Source organism: Rutilus rutilus (genome assembly GCF_951802725.1).
Source record: "Rutilus rutilus genome assembly, chromosome: 12".
Taxonomy (NCBI): domain Eukaryota; kingdom Metazoa; phylum Chordata; class Actinopteri; order Cypriniformes; family Leuciscidae; genus Rutilus; species Rutilus rutilus.
Genome location: NC_140217.1, coordinates 24,736,634 through 24,760,700, shown reverse-complemented (window position 1 = coordinate 24,760,700; position 24,067 = coordinate 24,736,634). Strand labels below are relative to the sequence as shown.

At 35.5% G+C, this 24,067-nt stretch overlaps 1 protein-coding gene across 1 annotated transcript; it reads left to right on the top strand.

The window, feature by feature from the left end:
* The first annotated feature begins 4,393 nt into the window (after positions 1-4,393).
* dpt (dermatopontin) lies at positions 4,394-12,434 on the top strand. Its single transcript, XM_084425386.1, has 4 exons — positions 4,394-4,869; positions 10,841-10,966; positions 11,456-11,563; positions 11,742-12,434. Exons 1-4 carry the CDS (start codon positions 4,580-4,582, stop codon positions 11,806-11,808), a joined length of 591 nt encoding a protein of 196 aa, XP_084281512.1. The 5' UTR covers positions 4,394-4,579; the 3' UTR covers positions 11,809-12,434.
* Positions 12,435-24,067: the final 11,633 nt, after the last annotated feature.

Genomic DNA, 24,067 nt, shown 5'->3' with positions numbered 1-24,067 from the left:
GTTCAGGCTTATAAGACTTATTTTATTATTTTAAGTGACTGTTACTTGTGAGGGGAGTTTACATCTTCTGTCACTGGAAACATCAGTGAATGGATGATATATAAGTGCAAATTACAAGGGCCTACTGCATATATTGAAAGTCAAGACTAAAATTAAAATCTAAACGTTCATTATTGGTCTTTTGTATAATATAATTGTCACAGCTTGATTCACACAGGGAGAGTAGAGGGTCTAACCGTACTTTTATTAATACAAAAATAACAACACTTGGAGAACTGAATGGATGACCTGCTACCCCATCGAGATTCTGAAGTGTGCATCCACTGGACACTTTACTATCCCATGAGGCCATGGGAGAGGATTTGTGAATGGCAGTGCTTCACTGATGACCCAACTGATGCCATAGGTCACATGAGTGACAACATGGCAGATGTAGTACGTTTGATTTTCATTCATACTACACACATTCAAACTATATAGAATTTTTTTTTTTTATCAGTCGCAAAGTAAGTTTCAAACCAAATGTACCTCTACTGTACAGTATATACATATATATATCAAGGGACTAAACAAAGAAATTACACTCAAAGCACATAATATAATATAATATAATATAATATAATATAATATAATATAATATAATATAATATAATATAATATAATATAATATAATATAATATAATATTTGATTCCCTGCACCATATCTCAATTCTATTATGCATTATGTTCTGATATGCAATATTGCAACAGTGTTAATACTGTCAATATTTGTTGTAATAACTAGTGCCATATGCCTGGGCTGTTTTATGTTACATTTCTGCTTTAGGTGTAGTGTTACATGTTTACACAGTGGTTTATGTGAAAAAAAAAGAAAAAAAAACTCATGTAGTTTCCTCCTGTACAATGTAAATATATCGACTTTGACTTTGGCGTAGGTCTTCAGATGTTCAACAATCCAACCAGCCGCATTATGGCTTTGTAGCTCTGTTAGTCGCTATGCTAGTACAAAGTTTGCTTTGCACCCAATCATTGATAAGACAAGTTAATGTTTAAACAGAACACTATGATACCTTAAAAAACTCTGCAGAAGCCCTAAACACTGATTGTTATCTGAGCTCCAGAGATAAATGTTTGTGTTTTACAAGACTGTGCTTAAGACTTATCTCTGAGATAAAGTTTTAGGGGATCAAAGGCTTACAGCATCTGATGTGGCCTGACATACTAAATAATCTGTTTTTATTGTTACTAAATATTTCTTACAGCATGTTGGATTTTAAAATAAGGAGAGGATGAACTGGAATAAAACTGCAATAAAAAGTGCTCTGCAGTCGATTGAGCTGAAAAAAGACTGTAAACATTACAGGCACATTAACACAATGCGCCTCTGACTGATATTAGTGACCTTGAGTAACTTGTGAGGTAGAGGTCACTACCAGTTTTCCCCATTCTGAAGGGTTTAATTTGAGCATACTTTGTATAAGTGTTTTGCTAGATAACCTAAAAACTATAACCTGCAATTCTTAAGGCCTGATATAATCTTTAAATCTAGTTTTGTTTGTGCTACTTAATGTATTTAGGTTAAAATCAGAGATGTTAAATCATATTTTTGACATGAATGAAATCATGTCTATAAACAACTTTATAAGTAATGTTGAATATATGGTTCCTGTGGGTCCTCTACTTTACCCAACTTTCTTGATTGATTATATCATCACAAAATCTAATCTATATTATTACTCAGCAATATTTTTTAATGGATATATAGTACAACTATAGCTACATACATACAATGCATACACTCACATAAATCAATCCTATACTACATAGCAAATGTCTGCTGCATGATTGTTTATTTCGGCGCAAAATGTAAACTATATTATTGCATAGCTCTATAAAATTGACTTTAAAAACAGCTCTAAAAACACTTGGTAACACTTTTTTAATAACTGCATGAGTAAACAGTTAATTAATCATTTATAAAGCATTAAAAGCAGTTTATAAATACAGCAATAAATGATTTGTTCTTGATTTATAAGTAGGCTATATCTATAATGTGTTTAATAATTGTATTTTAATACTTTATTAATGATCAATTTATCATTTCTAAATGTAGTATTGCATTATTTACAAACCAGTTATTTAGAAGTTGTCAGTGGTTCATAAGAATGTGCATAGAGTAAAAAAGTGAAAATTAGAAAGTGTAAGTAAATGATTAATGAACTATTTAAATGTACATTCATACATCTTAGTATTCAGACATATAGTAATAGTTACTTAGTGTGTTAATAAATGCTTTATTAATGTGTATTCTTACTGTAATTCATGGTTAATTCAGGTTAAGTGAGGACTATTTATGCCTTGTAAAGCATTTATAAAGGAGATTTAAAGGCTCAGTTATCTTCCAAACAGAAAAATGAAACAAACACAACACTATACAATACAGAACACAGAAATATTTAAGATGTATGAATTTACATTCAAATTAATAATTTACTTACACTTTCTAAGTGATCTTATGAACCACTGAAAACTCCTAAATAACTGGTTTGTAAATAATGCAATACTTCATTTAGAAATTATATAGAAATGATCATTTACAAAGTATGAAAATAAAAATGATTAAACACATTTTAGATATGCTTATAAATCAAGAATTAAGCATTCATAGCTGTATTTATTGTCTATTAATGCTTTATAAATGATGAATTAACTGTTTACTAATGCTTAACTTATGATTAATAGCTTGCAGTTATTATAAAGTGTTACCAAACACTTTATTTAACAGTATCTTTGATACACGTTACACATATGTAATTGGATGCAACTAAACCTGAACTAAACCCTAATCCTAATCTTTACACTCTGTTGTTAATTGATATTACACAGTAAATGTATAATTACGCTGTTATTAAGACACCTTAAAGGATTAGTTCACCCCAAAATGAAAATTTCCTAATAATTTACTCACCCCAATGCCATCCAAGATATCCATGTCTTTCTTTCCTCAGTGGGAGAGAAATTATGTTTTTTGAGGAAAACATTTCTGGATTTTTCTTCTAACAATGGACTTCATTGGTTACCATCGTTTTTAAGTCCAAATCAATGCAGTTTCAAAAGTCTTTGAAGTGTTTAAACGGGCTGTACGCGATCACAGCCGAAGAAGAGGTTGTTATCTAGCGAAACGATAGGTCATTTTAATTTTTTTTTTTATAATTTATAGACTTTTTACCTTCAATAGTTCGGATTGAGCTGATCAACAAACGGACAGGGAACTACGTCATCACGTTGAAAGGTCACGCCGGCGCCGGCAATACTATTTGAACTGTTATTCATATACTATTCATATTCATATTCACTGAATACTATTACTATATATAACAGCAAACAATACTATTTGAACTATCCTCCTACGTACGGTCACATTGTAAACAGTGGGGCGGTACTTCTGCCGGCGCCGGCGTGACCTTTCAACGTGATGACGTAGTTCCCTGTCCATTTGTTGATCAGCTCAATCCGAACTATTGAAGGTAAAAAGTCTATAAATTATTATTTTTTTTTTGAAAATGACCTATCGTTTTGCTAGATAACAACCTCTTCTTCGGCTGTGATCGCGTACAGCCCGTTTAAACACTTCAAAGACTTTTGAAACTGCATTGATTTGGACTTAAAAACGATGGTAACCAATGAAGTCCATTGTTAGAAGAAAAATCCAGAAATGTTTTCCTCAAAAAACATAATTTCTCTCCCACTGAGGAAAGAAAGACATGGATATCTACCATTGGGGTGAGTAAATTATTAGGAAATTTTCATTTTGGGGTGAACTAATCCTTTAACATAAAGTGTAACCAAAACTGGGTATATAAGTAAGTACTGGTCATCTGTCCAGGGCATTTCCCTGTCTATGGCCCAAGACCCTGGGATAGTCTTCAGTAAGCAGTTTGGAAAATGATTGGGCGAAGATTATTCTTAATTCAATTTTGTAACTGTAACCCTATTGTTATAACCCTATTGTTACAGTTGTGGTTACAGTTAGTGTGATTTTTTTTTATTTTTTTTTATAAAAGTACTTTATGCGGTAATGCCTAAAAAAACCTGGTCAAATATATTATTTAAAATGATATTACATAATTACATAAAATTTGGTTATAGCCTTTAATGAAGTAATTCTTAAAGATTCAGATCAGCTAGAAATTTAGTTATTTGAGTTAACACCTATCCATATTTAATTTTTACAGTATATATCATTGAAAAGAATAATTTTCTTAGTCGAAATTTCATGGAAAAGGTCCTCATTCCACCATACTGTTTAACACAATGAATGACAGATTGAAAAAAAAAAACTTTCCGTTTACACAAACATTTGGCCATAAAGTTGGATTCTACAGGGTCTACAGCAGAGTTTGTGCGGAGGCTGGAAACATCCTCCTTAACCATACAAAAAAAGTTCGAGACCATAACTGTCTGCTCATTTTGAAAATTATCCCCCCTGGATCCGGACACAGAACATCTGGACAGCACATCCCAGAGAGCCTTTAAGACGGAGGAAGCGTTGAGAGGTTCAACAGAGTTTCACTTCAGGATGAGCTCAGCACATGTTCTGCAGGCTCTGTGCCTGCTGATGCTTTTCTCCACGGTCAGTTCTCAGCAGGGCTACATGTATGAAACCGGTGAGGATTGGGTGAATACCTGGCGCCAGGGCTTCAACTTTCAGTGTCCCCATGGTGAGGCATTAGTGGCAATCAAGAGTTACTTCAGTGAGAAAGAAGGCTCGGACCGCCTGTGGAACTTTGAGTGCCAGAGAACTCCCGACAACTGGGGAGAGCCTAGCGAATGCTGGTGGGACGATATCAACAGAGCCGGGATGGAATGGTATGTCTGTATGTATGTGGATGCCAGTGTCTTGTCAAACACAGGTCTATGTAGTTCTATGTATATGCCTTTTAATGCTATTGTACAAAACACATCTGTGAGTATGTTTTAATAACATTCACTGTAGACGAAAAGACGATGAAAATGACACCTTGATGTTTCAGTCAGTTTCATTTTTAAAATGAGTTACATGTATACATAGAGAATATACAGTAGATGGAACTAATCAGAATATTTTTGGCATGTTTGCCAAAAAAAACTGTATAATGCAAAAATGCATCTATTAATTAAAATGAATATTTTAGAACTTTGCACAGTTTCAAGTGTCCCAGTCAATACATATAAACAACAAATGAATGAAAGACATTAGATAAGGAACAGTTTATCAGTTTAACAGTTTATTTTAGTTTTTGATTGTAACCATTTTTAATAGAATAATTTTTGATATTCTGCTACACAGATATCTCAAATATGTTGTTTTGTATAATAACATTTAGAAAAGACAATGAAATGACATCCTGGTCAATTAAAGGGATAGTTCACCCAAAAATGAAAATTCTGTCAGTAATCACTCACCCTCATGTTGTTCCAACCGCGAAAGACTTTCGTTCATCTTCGGAACACAAATTAAGATATTTTTGATGAAATCTGAGAGTTGTCTCACTCCTCCATTGGCTTCTCTGTAATCGATATCTGCCATCCCAGAAAAGTTAGTAAAGACATTGTTAAAATAGTCCAAGTGCCTCAACCTGAAATTTATCAAGCGACGAGAATACTTTGTGTGCGCAAAAACAAACAAAAATAATGACTTTATTCAGCTATTCATTTTCTTCTGTGTGGGCCTCTGGGTGAGTTCACGAAGTGTAAGAGCGCAGCGCTTATGGGTTGTACGTTAGAACGTAGGCTCACTATTGGCTAGCATCACACACATGACCAGCGTCAGCCAATAGTGAGCCTACGTTACTTGAACTCACTCGTATTCTCGTCGCTTGATAAACTTATGGTTGAGCCACTGTAGTCGCTTGGACTATTTTAAACATTGTCTTTACTAACTTTCTGGGCCGGTAAGTTTCAATAACATAGGAGCCTATGGAGGAGTGAGACAGCTCTCAGATTTCATCAAAAATATCTTAATTTGTGTTCCGAAGATGAACGAAAGTCTTACGGGGTTGGAACAACATGAGGGTGAGTGATTACTGACAGAATTTAAATTTTTGGGTGAACTATCCCTTTAATATCATTTTTAAAAAGTGCGTTTAACATTATAGAGAATATAGATGAAATATTATTATTATTATTATTATTTTTTTGCACAGTGTCCAGTTTCAAGTGTCCAAGGAATAAACATAAATGAATGAAAGATGGATTTATAAGAAATCAGCTTTTGGACAGTTATTTACACAGATTTTCCTTGTGTTGCAAATATTTTTCTGATGACTCCTAAAAAAGTTTTGGTTTGTGTATATGCTTGGTTTATACTAAGTAAAGTGGAGAGCTCTCTTGCATGTATGATTAGACTCAGATGTGAATGTTTACTGAAGCACTAGCTAATGCTAGCTTTCAGTGTTGAGTGCTTGCTTTGACAACATCATGATCATTTGTTTGTCAAGGAGGAAACAATGAAAGTTTCTTAAATAGGACTGGAGAGAGACAAGCAGATGTCTGGGCCAATCCAGATTTCATAAGTATCATTTAATCCTTGCCTCAGGTCAGCTGTTCTCAAAAAACCACAATCCACAGAAGAGATATAATGGCAACATTTAAGTTTAAGAGCCTTGTTTACTGCCAAAATGTAACTTTAACAAGCTGCCACAAATATACCTCAGACATGTTTGAATGCACATTTGTGAATCACTTCAGTACTATGACATCTTATTTAGAAAATCACTATGGCATTTCAAACTTAAGTTGTGTTATATGTTGTATTAAATGTTGTACTTTGGGTTTCTTGTTCCCATCACAGCAGAACATCTTGGACTCATCTAGATCTGGCATGTTATTATTTCTCCTTCTCTTCTAATTAACTGCCATGTGGTCCATACACGCTATTTCAATTATCTGACACATTTCTCAGATAAACTATACAGACACACACAAAAGGAATATGAATGAGAAATAGTCATTTAACTTGATAATATAAACTAAACAACAAAGTGTCTGTCAGCCAGCTTTCATCCAGGAAGCACAAACACTTGAAATGGAGAAATTAGACTAAATGACTTAGTGCACAGAGCACAGTCATTATAAAAAGCAATTGTGATGATAAACAGTAATTTTGATGTTCTTGTCATATAAACAGGGCTTGACATTAAAGCTTAACAGCTCTGTCACATTGATGTCAAAATAATATTCAGGATATCGCAAACATTACATCATCACAGTCTCTCATAGTACGTGCAGTTCTGACTGTCGATTACAGCTGAACCAACTTAACGAAACGTTCGATGCAGTATTATCTCGTTTTTGCCAGGTTTACACAGAGACAATAACTTCTCAGGGTAAAATCTCACCAATTATTTCACCCTGTTGCTTGAACTGTACTGAACAGTATAATCTTTGTTGTTTTGAACACATTCAGGATTAAACTTTTCCAGAAATAATAAGCTCATTCTGTACTCACAATGCCAGGACACTCTATGAATGGATATTTTGATAATTAATAGCTGCTGCCTTGATATAAAAACATAAAGCTCAAACAGAAGGTAAACACAAGCAAAAGCATATTGTGCACTAGTTTAAACATTATACTGGCTACTTTCCTCGTCACACACCTTTGACATGCTGCTTTAGAACAATAGGTATTATGAAAAGATCTTTTTGTCTAGAACTGACTCACGTGTTTGAGAATGCAATAGTCTTTCCTGCATCTAGACTCTGGTTGGCCACAGGAACGTGAATGTTTGCCCAGAACAGTCCAACATGAAAAAATGATTCAGAGCCCTCTCATGTTTTCCCCTCTTCTACAATAAGCATAATGTCTTGATGTGAGATGGTTGCCTTATTTCTTCCTCTATTTTGCTCTAATTATGTGATGTGTGTGGTGTAACACCATACATTTCACAGTAACTTCATATCATGACTAGAAAGACCCTTACTGTGACTTACAATCCATGTGATTCACAGAACAAAAGTGACCTTATTTTACCAGTTCTCCAGCTTGTTAGGAAAAGTATGGTTGCTGCGATCAGTCTCTGAGGGCATCTGAGGGAAACAGCGCCAATATTCAGTGTTCCAAGTTCTCTCTCCCTACTCCAAAAGCAATGGGATCATTTTTTCCAGTGGGCTAATTAGAATCAGTATAGTTTTCCCTGATCTACTGCCCACCTTGTGAGATTTTCTTAGAGCCAGTGCCAGTGACCTCAGCCCCCTGTCTGCTGCTCACTGCTAGCATTTTGTGAGGGAATACTGTCTGCCAGTCTCACTGCATGCTGGGAATTTACAATCAAGAAATCATGTTATGCAGTCTTGTGATAAATTTCACAAGTTTTGGACGCCCAAAATATATTGGCAATAAAGATAAAATATGTTTACATGCTTTTACTTTCAAAAAGCTTTAGTTACTTATATTTCTTGATATATATTTTGGCTATTTTAAATATAGTTTATAATTTAAACATATAAATATATGTATATTGGCCAAAACATAATATTTTTTTTCCAAATCCAAAATATATTTTCAATTTGAATATATCAACACTATCTCACGGCCAATTCGTACGAATTCGTACGAATGATAAAAAGTTGGCTAATTCGTACGAATTCGTACGACCTCACTCGTACGAATTTGTACGATTTGTCTAAACCCACGTGATGGGTAGGTTTAGGGGCGGGGTCAGGGGTAGGTCATTCGTATGAATTCATACGAATTGGGCAATTCGTAAAATATGTACGATTTAGCAAAAATCGTACGAATTAGCCAACTTTTTATCATTCGTACGAATTCGTACGAATTGGCCGTGAGATAGTGTTGATATATTCAAATTGAAAATACGAGTGAGGTCGTATGAATTCGTACGAATTAGCCACCTCGTAGAATTTGTACGTTTTCCCGTGAGATCAGGTTGAATATATATATTAAATATAAATTAATTTTAAAAAATATTTCTTTTTGTCATATAAAAAGTTTTAGCCGGCATTACCCTGTAACTTAGACATTCATCTGAATGGAGAATCAGTTGTTTACATTACATAATTTGGATATATGCCTCTAAATCAAGGACTGTCTTTTAAGAGTATCTTCTTTCCTGTCTCCCTCTTCATATCTGATTTGCACTAAGGCATAGATGACATTCTACTGGGAGAAGGCTCTGGCCTACTTTCTATTGGTGGAATGGTTGCTCATTGCGTTAGTGTTGCTATGACAAAAGTCTGGCACTGCTGGTGGCTGGGAAGCTGTGCAGAGCTCATGATTGTGTCCCTGTTGTGATGACAACAGTTTGTATGGGCCACAAACAAGTAGTATTTACAAACCTGTATTTACAGAAAACCTTAAAATATCGCTGTGTCCTCAGGGGTGACATTTGCTGAGTTAACAAACTTGAATGAAAAGCAACTTATAAGTCTTCTAATTATTGACTGGTTAAATCAATTTAGAATTGCTTGTAATGACATGTAAAAACTCCTTTAGCTTACTAGCCATGACAGGTAATCATCTACTGTAACAAACATAAATGTGCTATTCAATTTGCTATTCATAGGCAATACTCAAAGTTTATCATACCTGTGGAAGTTTAATTACAAGGGTTAAATAATGAAAATAAATTTGATGGGGGATGCATGAAAAGTTATTAAATGGTTAGTTCCGGGCCTTGAATAAGATTAGACGAGAGTATTACAAAGAGTGCTGATATAGGACCGCGATAGACTGGGGCTGCGTCCGAAATCGCATACTCTCTTGAATGTATTATGGTAATATAGTATAAAACAGTATGTATGTAATCCCACTTTTGCATAGTTTGAGCTTGCTGTTTAATAATCATTTGAAACTTAGCAAACTGGCAGCTCCAGTAGTAATACAAATATTAATCTTAAACTCACGTTTAAATCTTAATAAAACAATTTAATAATCAATAAACCTGTATGATATTACGCTGTACCCACATTGGACCAGTGGTTTTGAAAATGGATGGATGGGTGATTCAGCTGAGCGGCGCCATGATCTGGCGAGACGCGAGATTTCATTCGGTGGGACCGTCACAGTGGTATTCTCTAGCTCTTAAATGTACACTTGTTTTTGCGGTGCATTATGGGATCGAATGAGTGCATTCGATAAATAGTGCCCTATTTATATGGGGGCGATTTCAGAAACAGCCTGTCTTTATGAGTGACTCGTTGAATCAATCACTCAACCGATTCGATCAACAATGCTGATTCTTTCTGGAATGAAACAAGTGAATTGTTTCTGTGAATGAGTAATTAAATCATTCGTTCAAACGAATGCATGTTGAGGGAAAAAAAACACTACTGTGCTGATCACATGGCATTTTTCATTAATTTCATTAGCAAAGCCAAAACAGACAAAATAACTGGCAATATTTTGTCTAAAATGTAAGTTGCTTGCAATTAACTTCCCAATTATTTAACCGTTGTCAAATAGCAATATCTCACTTGCACTCGTGCTGTTTTTCTCCCGAATATCTGCACGGCCTGCAGTCAAATATCTCTGATATTGTGGAAAATTCTAAAGATTATTAAGATCCTCATTTAAAAACCCTGCAATGGCAAAATGGAACAAATGGAGCCAAACAAATGGACATAACTTCATATTTGTCAGGCACATTGCTGTTTTAGTCAGCCCTTTGGTATAAACAGGAAGATGCACACAATACAAGGTCAATAGCTAAAAGCAGGCACACCTCACAAGACCACATGCCACATGTGAGACTTTGTTTTGAAGGATTCATATTCATTTAACAAATGACAAATGTCTATTGTTCGCTCCATATAAAAGCCATATTTATACTGTCTACAGGTCCTCAGTTTGCACTAACAATGGGCTGGTTGCTGGCATTCAAAGTCAGTACTTTGAATCGGTTCTGGATCGAGAATGGCAGTTCTACTGCTGTCGATATGCCCGCAGATGCCCGTATTCCTGCTGGTGAGTCTTGAAACACCAAATGGTGATCTAATCATGCAAGTTAGGTTAATGTGATTTCACCAAATACAACATGTTCTTGGATCAAATCCTTGTTGGAACAACTTTCCAATCCACCAATCAGATTTGTTTGTTTACAGTTTATGTCAAGTTTAGGCTTACATCCAGGGTTAGATTCTTCTACATCAGTGTTATTCACCTATCATTTCCCTCTGATTTTAGGGATAAGTTCTGGGTATGGTTAGGTTTAGGGGTAGGGATAGGATTAAGATATTGTTCCAGGATAAAAAAAATATGTTGATCCAGAACATGCTTTACTTGGCAAAATCACGGTTACTAAAAAACCTCTACACACACACACCTCAGGTTACTCACTATAATAGATATTAGGATTATGTGTCCTCTGGTAATTAGATTAAAACTGGACAATAGAATATCTTTCCGATCATTTATTACCTTCCTTTTAATTGCATTTTCATTGTTTATGCACAGGAAGACGTCTGATGTTCCAGAGCACCACAGAGAAGAGGGAGAGATGGTAATTCCCAGTTACGGCTACTTCATAAGGGGGGCTCAAACTACTTTCAGTGGTGTACTGAGGTTTGTGAACACTCCATCTTCTTTTGCACTTTGTGCTGGAGGTGTCTGTAATGCATTTATGTCAAAATAACATCCATGTAATAATAGATGCATGCATTGTTTTATTGCCTGTTAATGCATTTAAAATAGTTTTCCTTATGTGGGAGCTAAGAGCCTGTTTTTTTCCAATGCTTTGCAGGGATCGGCAGTGGAAGTACATCTTGTGCCGAATGACAGACTTTGATTGCCAGTTTGAAAACTTCTAGACTGCATTCATCACTTAATGTCCTTATCGACACATCTATGCTAAATGAGCACATCAACGTCACCATAAGAGCATTTAATATAGCACTCACAGAAAACATATATGACGTTCTGCATTTTTTTAAATTAGCTTAACAGTTTAGATATGATTGTTTTACTCTGTCTGTAAGTGGGCATGGACTGCCATTTTCTCATATTTTGCAGTTATTTGTTTACACATAATTTGTAATCATTTTAAAATATCCAACAAAAAGGAACAAAAACATTTTTATATTGTTGTGTTTTATGAATAAGCTGCACATACATTTATGTTACGCAACCATGTAATAAAAAACGCATGAAGTTCACAGTAGTTTGAACACTTTGAGTATCACTCAACACAATATAGCAGTGTAACAGTTTACATTACATTACCACACTAAAAACACCTTTGCTGACAATTTAAATTTATTTTTAATTAATACATTTTATAATAAACAATTTATTTTGCAATGCATTTTTGAATGGTTGTTGAAGAAGTTCAAAAGACTATTTTGGTAAACTTTTAAATCAAGGTCTCAGATGAAGCCTTAAAACATACTGAATTCTTTGGGAAAAAAAACTAATAAAGCAAAGGTTTCTCCCATGGTCTGCTTGTTTTTTCCCCCTGCATTTTGCAACACTCATGACGGCTGTTTACCTCTTTATCCTTTCTACATCTGTTTTCTGCTTTGCTTGAACAAGTTCTCCAGCGGATGTGGCCAGATTACATTGGATCTCTTTGGATATGTGTAAATATGCACAGATGTATTTGTAGGTGTTTATAAATATCCTACTTAATAGCTCTTTTTGAGCTATGAGAGTGTATGAGAAATTCCTGCAGTAATTACAGAATTTGTGTATATATAATGTTCCAAAGATCAAATCTGTATTTTTGGTGAGCGTAACATACTTTAAAAATCTTACAGCGCCCATTCTTTGGAATGGTAATGTGTATAAAATGATCGATGCAGACATCACTAAGAATAACATTAGCGTTCAGTACATTAAATGAGTCAGATGTTAAGGATTCAAGCAGACAATTTGTCTTTTTAAATTATTCATTAAAAGAACCAACTCATAAGAGTCATTCCTTCAGGATTTAGACTGCTCTTGTCAAGCTATGTTTTTGATTCACTAAAAAACACCAGCTCATAAGAATCATTTGTTCATGAATCGGAGAACGCTGATCAGCTGTATGTTTTTGCGTGGAGCCCGCAAGGTCAACTCAGTAGAAACTGACTGCCATTTTGGCACAGTACGCTATTGTATCACATCCAATTAACATGGCACACTCACATTCACAACTAAAAACAAATATGATGTGTCTTTTACTGTGGTGCTGTAGATCCCTCGCTGCTGAAAGGAGGTGCGGGAAACACTGATGTGTGTTTGTGCTTGGCCTGGGTGTGTCTTTCTTAATGAGTGAGACAATTATATGTTGGATAAGCGTGTTGGGGATTGAGGTTATGCCCGAGACAGTTTCGATTTCTGGGTACAATCTAGTTGGAGTGGGTCAAACTGACCTTAATTGGATTCAATACAATTCCCCAAAAATCACACTTAAAAAAAAAAAAAAAAAAAGCCCACAATCAGTTACAAACAATTAACTTTTAATATCAATACTTTTCACACATTACAAAGAATAAATATCTGAATTTATGATTTATAAAAATGGTTTTAACCACTGTTTTTAAGACTGCCCCTCCCCCACACCTGTGGAATGTTTGCCATTACACATTTATAACAATAGTCTAACCTAATCTTGACAAACTATATATCATTTGAAAGCTTTCAGACTCTAATTTTCATATTTGGTGACTAATTTTCAAAAGAAATGCCAGAGCAATAGATAAATAGCGATAGATTGTCCATTTGTGATTTTATTTTGTTTATGTGGGTTTTAGAGGTGGGATTTATATCAAATATTAACATTACTGCCCAAACTTTTTCTAAATAGAATGTCTACTTCGTATATATTTAGAAAATTATGGAAACCATATTTGGAAATGGAAGAGTCCTTATATGGTCACCAATGGTGTCTGGAAAAGTTTGGTACTTCACCTAAAAAAATCTTACTGAAAGCTCATTTATTGAGATATCAACCTAAAATTTGCCACATAACTTGTTCAAATGTCTGGCTTTGATTGTCTTGAATTTTTAGAGTTGAACATGTTTTGTAAAATACATATTTTATATAAAAAAAAAAGTGAAGTGTCCCCTTTATACCAAACTTAAGTCTGTGCTCCAAAGTATTCAAGATTTATAACAATTTTAAGTTGGAAAAGTAATTTGGATGTCTATGCTCAAAAAGAGGGAATGACAGTTAACAGGTAAAACAGTTTTGTTTTCACAAACTTTGAAAATAAAAAAGTTGTTAAACTCAGACACTGGTGCTTCAGGACTAGATTTGAAGAGCCCTGACATATACAACAAGAAATGTTTTTATTTTGGGTCTGTACAGTTGCTTTTGAATAGCTGCCTATAAGGGTCAAATTGACCCACGAATATCAAAATTGTATTAAAATTCTGTATGGCTTGGTTGAAGAAGTCCTGGAAGATTCTACAGTGGCCGCAGTCACCTGACTTGAACCCCAGAAAATCTCTGGTGGGATGTGAAGAAGGCGGTTGCAGCACGCAAACCCAAGAATATTACTGAACTGGAGGCCGTTCATGAGGAATGGACTAAGATTCCTCAGAAATGCTGTCAGAAGCTGGTGTCTGGTTATGTAGGCTATCATTTGCAGAAGGTCATACCAGCAAAAGGGTGTAAGATGCTTGCCATGAAGGGGTTAAATAATGTTGAGACTACAGAAGTCATTCAAAGTTGCATTTTCAGTTGAATTTGGGCAAACCACTTGAAACATTTGTTGTGTTGAGCTATTTCAATTACTTTTGTTTGATTTGTTCATTGCAAACAGCTGACAGTCTGTACATTTTGCCAATAAAACCGATTTGCAATGGGGGTTGAATAATTTCGGTTACAACTGAAGCATTTCAGATAAAAAAAAAAAGAAAGAAACGATTGCTCATTTTTACCATCTGTGTCTGACAAAATATTTTCAGTATTGAAATAAGTGAGGAAAAGCTCCCTTTTAGCTTAGTGCAAAAAACAACATAACAAAATATAACCAAGTTATTATTATCGGTCTGTACAGTTGCCATAGAGCATTAAAATATGTGGGTCAAATTGACCCACGAACATCACAAGCATAATAGTAATTATGTGTACATGTCAAAAAACACATCAGCGTGTTGAAACTTTGCATGCATGTACATGACCCATAAGAAAAAAACACAATGTGTTAAGAAAAGAAAAAAAACCCGGGTTAACCAGCATTTCAGTCACCTCAAAAATCGTAATAGATACATAATAGAGCAAACACACACATATATGTATGTGTATATATATATGTACAGTATATACATTTCTCAGCCATTTTGATTGAGCACTTGCAGGGTTAAGGAGAGGGTCACTGAGCCAGATTCCGTCCAGCAGTCTTTCTACTCCCCTCTACTGTAGACGTGGTTGGGTGTAAGCCAGTGGCTCTCAACACTGTTTATTTATGGCAGCTGCCGACTTGAGGCACGGAGCCAAGCATCACAAAATGACATGGCTGTACCCAAGTCAAGCCTTCTCTTTGGGGACAACCGACACTGTCTGCGACTTACTGTGCACTTCTACAGGAACAGACCACTGCAGAGGGTTCAGCCGGTCAGGCCACACTTTCATTCAGGCTGCTTTGCTGTTTTCTCCCGGCTTCTTTCTGAGTTTTAATTACACAGGGTTACACACATGCATTATCAATAGCCAAATTCTGCTTGAATGGCAATGTTGTAATTATGGTTGTTTGCAGGAACGAGAATAAAACTTTGTTAGAGTGGTGATGGGTTTTGGAACTTGCGCTCAGCTGTAATTACGGGATAAATTCTATGAGACGCCAGATTTAAGAGCAGGCGAAAATAAACAGATGCTAAATCCGATGAAAGCTTTGAAAAAAAAAAAGGAGACTGAGGGTTTACTTCTTAAGACAAACAGATTTAGCCAATAAGATGTTCCAGAAGAGGTTGACATTTAGATTATTTGCTTTTGTGTACTGTAAATTGAAATGCATGTTTAAAAATGGATTAAGAAAAGAAAATGAAAGGAACTCTCTGTCCCTCTTTTTATTATGCCATAAACTTTATCATTGTCATGCGATGAACAAGACGATGGAGCCAGTTGCTAGGAATGCGCTTTGTTACAATCAGAGGTAATACGTTCAAAGGTTGTTGATGAAGAAGGAGAGTAGATCACAGTAACATCAAGCTATGAATAACAACTCTAATAATAATCATTCCTTGCCGATCTCTTAGAAGAAGAAAAGGATTGCATGTGAAGCATGCGGGTCATACTCAGACGAGACAAGACAATAGGGGTGAGTTGAGGATGAGTTTATATACAGTCCTTGATTGGAGATGCGGGACACTACTCTGGCGAGCGTGACAATAATATCATCCAAAACAAGCAAACAAAACTTGAAACCACATAGGGGAGCCAAGGGTTGATTGGAGCTATTTTTTTGGTTAAATATCTCTGGTCAAAAAAAAAAAGAAAAAAAAAAAAAAACATTTAGTGTCTCAAAATATTTCTTAAATTAATGTATGGCTAAAATGATATGTAGTTGTGCCAATTAACCAACACCAATAATATCATAATATAAAATAAAATATAACAGTAATATTTAAACATTTAACATTTTGCAAAAGAGGATTGTTAGCATTAGTGCATTAGTATCGTGAACTAACAATAAACGACAACAACAACAAAAAAACACAATAGTTATTTAGTCATTGTTGGTTCATAAAACATTCACCAATAATTGAAACAAATCAAATGCTAAAAATGTATTTGTATTTGTAGAAATAGAGCACAGCCCCTGTTCTGTTTACATGTAAAGATGTAATTTTTACTGTAAAAATGCTACTGTAGCTGTACAGTAAGTTAATATTCAATATTCAGTAAAAAATAGTAAATGTTTTAACATCACATTATATGTAATTTTATTGTAAAATACATCATATGTGTGGTGTTGGTAGGTAAAATCTATGCATGACCATATCATCTACGGTGAAAAACAGTAAAAAGACATTTCCAGAAGTCCCTGAGCGACACAATTTTGTTTGTTTCTTATCTGTTATCAGTAATGTACATGCGTGTTAACCTGATTGTGTGTTTATGTCCCTGTGCACCATCTATATACGAGTATTAGCATGTTATTGCTAATTGTTATTAGCATTACATTTTGGCAGTTCTAGTAGATAGAAATATTCTGTTTGTGTGTTCGATGTAAGAAACACAACTACTGGGCCATCATGAGGGTAAGCAAACAGTGACAGAATGTGAACTATCCCTTTACAGTAACCATGTACAGTTTGTATTAACCTCAGCTGAGCACAGGTTGATCTTGCCTCTTTCCTCTCTGTTGTTCAGCACGACAAAATGAAGATCTAAATGGCTGAAAAGAAAACAGGACCTTTCCAAGCTCCTACTGTGGTATAGGTCAGTGTAAATACCACCATCCCATTCTTTCTGCAGGAGTATATATATCCACTTTCAACTCTAAGGGTCTAGTTTACCTCTTAAAAATACTACACCCCTAACCACTTCAATGTGTGAACACTTGCATAAACACACAGACCGCTGAAGTGTAAGGGGCTTCCACTCCAAAGTTTGGACAATGACCTCTGCCAGGACAATGATAATATTTCTCTAATAAAAAAATAAAATAAAATAAAATAAAATATAGCATTATTGAGATCTGCCGGGCCCCGCCCTTTGTGACCTCTTTGGTAACCTCTGTGGTTAATAGTGGGAGAAAGCTGGATGCCTGAGTCACTTGTGTTAATGGTTATAGAGCAGATTTAAGCTCAACCAGGAAACCTGACTCTGCTGACCTTACATACTCCACAATCTGCTCGTTCCCTCCTCTTTCCTCCTTTCTGTGCTCCCTCCTTCCTCCCTCACCTCCTTACGCCATTGTTCTTTGTGTTCAGTCACAAGACACATCAGTAGTACAGGAAAGGTGAAACCCTAATAATGTCTCATTTCCAAGCTGTCATCAAGTTTTCATTGCCTTACGCTCATATCTGTACAACAACACAAGAGACATGCTGAGTACACAAGAAAACGCCATGCACACACCAGACTGTGACCTCTACGCTTCAAGGTCAAATTTCAAATGGACACAAGAATCAATGTTTCTGATCTTTGCTCTTGTCATTTCCGCTGTGATAATTCTTCCTTTACTAGAAATGTTCATTTTTGCATTTTTGATCATATAAGTGAGCTGAGACCTTGACAAAGTTCATTGACTTTAAGAAACGTTCTGTAATTCGAGGTGCGTGTTCACGAGAGTAGGCAGGACTACAGGTGACTGAACCATTTCTGAGAAATCTGTCCACAATTCTTTTCATAATTACTATAGGAATACGTGGATACACTGGGAGTCTCCAGGAATTGCTTTCTCCTTGAATGCAAGGTTATTTTCTGCGAACGGCATATTTGAATTTTATTGCAGCCTATTTACAATGTTTTAAAGGGAACAGAACGCGTAAAGTATGTTGATTTCGGTCCTTTGATAGAGCTTTGCATATCAATAGGTTGTTTCCAAATGAGTGGTTTGTGAATGTTTCATTCACCATCACATCTATCCAAGCAATGTCAACACTGGGTCACGTCTATTGTGGTCCTTCGGGAAGCAGCCTGCTGTTGCATTCTGGGAAACAGAGAGGCCCCTAGTTATAAGATGAACCAGTGCCGCCTGTTTGCTCTCAGTGTGATTTGAGAGTCATCTGACAAAGGGCTTATTATTAGGGGCTACATTGTGTAGTAGTGACTGCATGGCTGCTAGTTTGAAGTGCATGAATCACAGTTTTACAGCCTGTGATGGCATAACCAAATGAGATGCTGTGACTAATACTGCCCCCAACTAATCCTAATTACCCCACTTTAGGCATTGTGTTGTCACTAAAGAATAACGGTGATACCGTCCTGATTTATTTATGCTGTCAGGTAATGTATTTTATAATATAATATATATTTTTAATCAACGTGAATGTAACATTCTAGCAATATTCTATTTTATTATTTATTTATACTGTCTGTGAAAAATAGGAAGCATTATATTATCTAAAGACAGCAAAATTATATAAATGTTTTTTATGTTATCATTGTATAACATAACATGTTCAGAAATCATTAAAACGTTAAAAACGTTGTGCTGTTTAATATTTCTAAAGAAAACATGATAAATTTTTTCTATGTCCTTTGATGAATAGAAATAACAGCATTTATTTGGAGCATAAATCTTTTGTAGCATTATGAATGTCACTTTTGTTTGATTTAATGCATCCTTGCTGAATAAAATGATTTATAAAAGATTGAAAAAAAAAATAACCCCAAACTTTTGAACGGTAGTGTTTTATCAGTGTACTGATTTTCATAATACAATCATTGAGCAAAGTAATGATGCAAAGCTCCCTACATACAACATAAATTATACTTCATTATTTCTCAGTTCTTATTCCAGTTCTTCCTCTGGATAGGGATCTGCAGACTCCAGTTTGAAAACGCTTGTGTTAGGTGTGAGAGCCAGTGAAGTCAATGGAAACAGTGGCAGTACTTTGATCCTGCAACACTTTATTAAAACTTCACTCTCAAGGCATGACTGGCTTGCGTAATGGAGTCGGGGGGTGTGGGGGAATTTCAGGGTGTTACTAATCCTATGCTTTGGCTATGAGCCCATGGAAAGACAGCATCTCCATTTTCCCAGCATGGTCTTAAACTAAACTCATCCCTGTTCTCTTACTAACTCCCCATGTTTCCCAAAGCAACATGAAATATTCCTGACCATACAACCAACAATAGAGCCCATGTATCTGTTGGAAATTTTAGGTTACACACGAGCAGTTCATATTCCAATATAAAACTGACTTTTAAAGCAAAGCTCAAAAATGATTTGTGTTAATGATTAGTTTTTAATTAGTTTGTATAGGTTGAATATGCTTTCGGGAGGTCTTGCTGGTGTTTCAAGGTTACTTACAGGCTCGTAAACTCCTTGTGCCTCTGGGATTTTTCCAGCAGTAGGCTACAGAAAGTCACCTTGTAGCATGCGTCGTCCTCTCCTGGACACAGTTTGAATAGGGCACTTGGACATTCTGTTCTCTTTAATGCTCAAAACCGCTTCACATGACCTTTTGTAGCCTTATGTAACCTTTTAAACACAGGTTAGCCTTAAGAGAGACATATGATGTTGCTGTCTATCAAGTGGAGCTTTCTGTCAGCATGAATGCTGTGTAAAAAATTGTGAGGAAGCTTTAAGGATTCCAACTTTTGGATCATTTGACATATCCAGACAGCTGTATACTTTTTATAAGATGGGTCCACATTATCAGGAACTTCTGGTGAACATCAGGGTGATATGTGTTGATTCAAGACCCCAGTTCTGTACTTCCTCTGAAGCAGTTAAAACAGTTTGTCTTCCTGTTTGACCTCACAGAAACCCCATATCCTCTTACTTCCCCACAGGAAAACAGAAACCAAATTATCATCTATTGTGCCTTGAATTAAAGGAATATTCCTAATTCAGTACAAGTTAAAGTGCATTTACAGCATTTGTGGCATAAGTCTGACTATACCGCAAAAAAAAAAAGAAAAAAAAGAAAAAAATCATATTCCTCTTCTTTAAAAAAAAAGAAAAATCTGGGCAACAGTGGTTGTGTTCAATGGAAGTGAACCATTTGTAAAGTTCCAATATATATATATATAATTTTTTTTTTTTTTGTATAGACACAGGATGAAAACAATATGCACATTTACAAGATTTTAGTGTAAAAACTGCTTACTAACCCTGCCATGACAATGCTATAAACCCTAAAATAACTCACAGTTTCAAAAGAACAATTATTTGTATTATCAATATTATGCCACAAATTCTGTCACTTCAGCTTAACTCAGAATATTACTTTACTGCAGTGTATACTTATTGTATAGGTGGATCTTTGGGTGTGATGTTTGAATGTACACATGCATTTTGCACAAATATTGTCTGCAAACCGATACTGATATTCAGTTATCAGTATGTTCTTGTACCCACACACTGTATTCAGCATTAGAGACCCCCTGATATCTTTAATGTTCTGAACACAAGAGCAAACAAAGACACATATTCAAGCAAACTTTAAACTGCTACATACATTTATCTTTCTCCCTGAATCACATAATCCGTCCATACTGTCATCCTCTTCCACATTCAGCTTGTCTGCCTAACGAGAATACATACATGTCTTATAAGTATTTTCTGATTACAGAGAGAGAAATCTAGGCAGAAGCACTCGCTCTTTCACAGGTGACCCCTGATGGAAAACTATGTCTGCTCAGTCAGACATAGTAATAGAAACAAGTGTGACAAATGTGATCTCTTTAGCTGCAATGAGAAATAATGGAGATTTTTGCTGAGGTATTCTGCTTTTCTGATTTTTCTCCTGTAAAACCATGCACCAGTAATGAGTACATGAGTCACCTAGTTTTTTTTGGTGTCTTTTTTATTTCTAGATCATTTTTGAAATATTGGAGACAAAGCTGATACTTAAAGGGTTAGTTCACCCATAAATGACATTTCTGTCATTATTTACTCACCCTCATGTCGTCCCAAACCCGTAAGACCTTCGTTCATCTTCGGAACACAAATTAAGATATTTTTGATGAAATCCGAGAGCTTTCTGTCCCTCCATTGACACCAACGTTATTACCACTTTAAAGGCCCAGAAAGGTAGTAAAGACATTGTTAAAATGGTGACTAAAGTGGTTCAACCTTATAATTGTTATGAAGCGTCGAGAATACTTTTCGTGCACAAAAGAACAAAACAAAAATAACAACTTTATTCAACAATTTCTTCTCTTCCGTGTCAGTCTCTGACATGCGTGTGATGCTGACGCAGGAGCCAGCCAATACCGAGCCGGCGTTCTGACGAAGAACCCGGAAGCGCTGCAGTGTGTTTACTACGTGAACAGTGTCAGAGACTGACAAGAAAGAGAAGAAATTGTTGAATAAAGTCTTTTTTTTTTTTTGTTAGCACAAAAAGTATTCCCGTCGCTTCATAACAATAAGGTTGAACCACTGTAGTCATATGGACTATTTTAACAATATCTTTTCTGGGCCCGTTGCTGTCTATAGGGGGGTCAGAAAGCTCTCGGATTTCATCAAAAATATCGTCATTTGTGTCGCGATTATGAACGAAGGTCTTACAGGTTTAATGACAGTAAATAATGACAGAAATGTCATTTTTGGGTGAACTAACCCTTTAAGTATCAACTTTGTCAACTAAAACTTTATCAACCCCCATGTCATTCCAAACCATGACTTTCTTACTTCAGTGGAAAACAAGAGAAGATATTTTGAAAAAACATTGGACCCCATTGACTTTTATGGTATGGAAAAACATTGCATGAGAAGAAAGAAGGTCATAAAGGTTGAGAGACGTGGGTGAGTAAATGATGACAGAATTATCCCTTTAAATTTGATTTAATTCCATTCAATCTTAAAGAGCAACTTGTAACCAACATTTTCCTCAAGGGTCCCTTTCTTTGTTTTCCTTTACTTCCCTTCTTCCACTACTTTGTCCTTCATCCAGGCATATTTCATTATTACAATGAAACTGCAACTCCAGAAACATATATAAAGTATATATTTCTTCCCATTTCTAAATCCATTGATTCATCCCTGTCAGTGCAGTCTTTGTGTTTAATGCTGCTCTTCTCTGGCCTCTTATGCCTGTATTGGCTAGCTGACACTGTGTTAAAGCAGAGGAAACATAAAAGACTTAGTCTGATCTCAGAAAACCAGTTCATTCCAGTGAAAGGAAGTGTTAGTCACATACCCGGTATTTATTGCAAGCCACCTCACTTGACAAACAAATAAAAAAAGCTGTGGCCACCTAAAGCAATTACATACAGGTTTCTCCAAGTACTTCCCCTGCATGCTTGTTCTCTGCATATTAAGATGGGATAGGAGAAAGCATTTAAAAAAATTATTTATTTATTTTAAGTTTTACACTTCTTTTTTTGTCTTTTTTTTTTTTTTTTTTTTTTTACCATCAGAATCACTTTCCATTCCAAACCACAACTGGGTGTGAGAAAGACAGACAAAAAATGTTCCCAGCTCTCAATTATTGCTAATTATTGTTAATTTGGGGCTAGAGTGACAAAGAAGCCTCTGTTCTTTAAGAGAACACAGAGGATTTTCCACTACACCTAACTATTGTGATTTGGCCTTGTGTGTGTGTGTGTTTTCCACACATTTAAATATTTATTTATACACAAATCTCAGAATATGAGTAAATAATGAATTCCTGAATCCATATGGGGACATGTGACATTGTGCATTGACTTCCAGGTGCCGTCACACTGACAGGTGCTGACACAAATGAGCCATTTCTGCTCTCTTCCTTTCTTTACCTCCCCTCTCTCATGTTTTAGAGTCAGTTCTGTTCTTTTTCTTCAGGCTTATCTCTGCTCTGTATTTGCACTTCAGGTTTGACTGTTTATATCAGTGCAGCGGTATTATAAATCCAGAGCAACGAGGCTGGTCTGTTTCATAGACCTGTATATTACTGGAATGACCTTTCAAGGTCCATAAAATCTGAATTTAACCCTATTATTTTGGTATTATAACGGTAATAAAAAATGAGAACATGCATCTTTAATAAGAGGCTGGTGGTGAAAGATTAGTCTTGTCACATTTTGCAGTGCCCATGTAATGTTTCGCAAAGCACAAAATGCACTATAAAAATAAATGTAATTGCGAAAGAGAGAGAGAGAATAAAATGAGAGTCATTTTAAATTATAACACACCTTGACTTAGATAGGCCTACATCAGTCGAATATGAATTGTTTTTTAGCTGAGCATTCAACCACCACATCAAACTGTATTAATACTCACTTTGAGTAAATGTAGGCCAACTAACGTTACCCACTATCAATGCTTGTACAATATTACAACTATGCATACTATGTTTACTATTACTATTCATTGTTTGCATGAATGGTGGGAAATTATCTTTTCAAACTAGATCGAACAGTTTGAAAGAGAAACCGTTAGGCAGTTGCTTGTACCAGTTGTTATGGTGCTATGGATGGTTGCTAAAGTGTTTGCTAAGTAGCTACTAGGATATTTCTATGCAGGGTTTTCTTGGTGGATAGAT

Bases quoted from the DNA above. Each gene is read 5' to 3' on its own strand.
- dpt (XM_084425386.1), top strand. From the start codon at position 4,580: ATGAGCTCAGCACATGTTCTGCAGGCTCTGTGCCTGCTGATGCTTTTC. The intron at 4,870-10,840 runs GTATGTCTGTAT...TACTGTCTACAG, and splicing joins AACAGAGCCGGGATGGAATG to GTCCTCAGTTTGCACTAACA. The intron at 11,564-11,741 runs GTTTGTGAACAC...AATGCTTTGCAG, and splicing joins ACTTTCAGTGGTGTACTGAG to GGATCGGCAGTGGAAGTACA.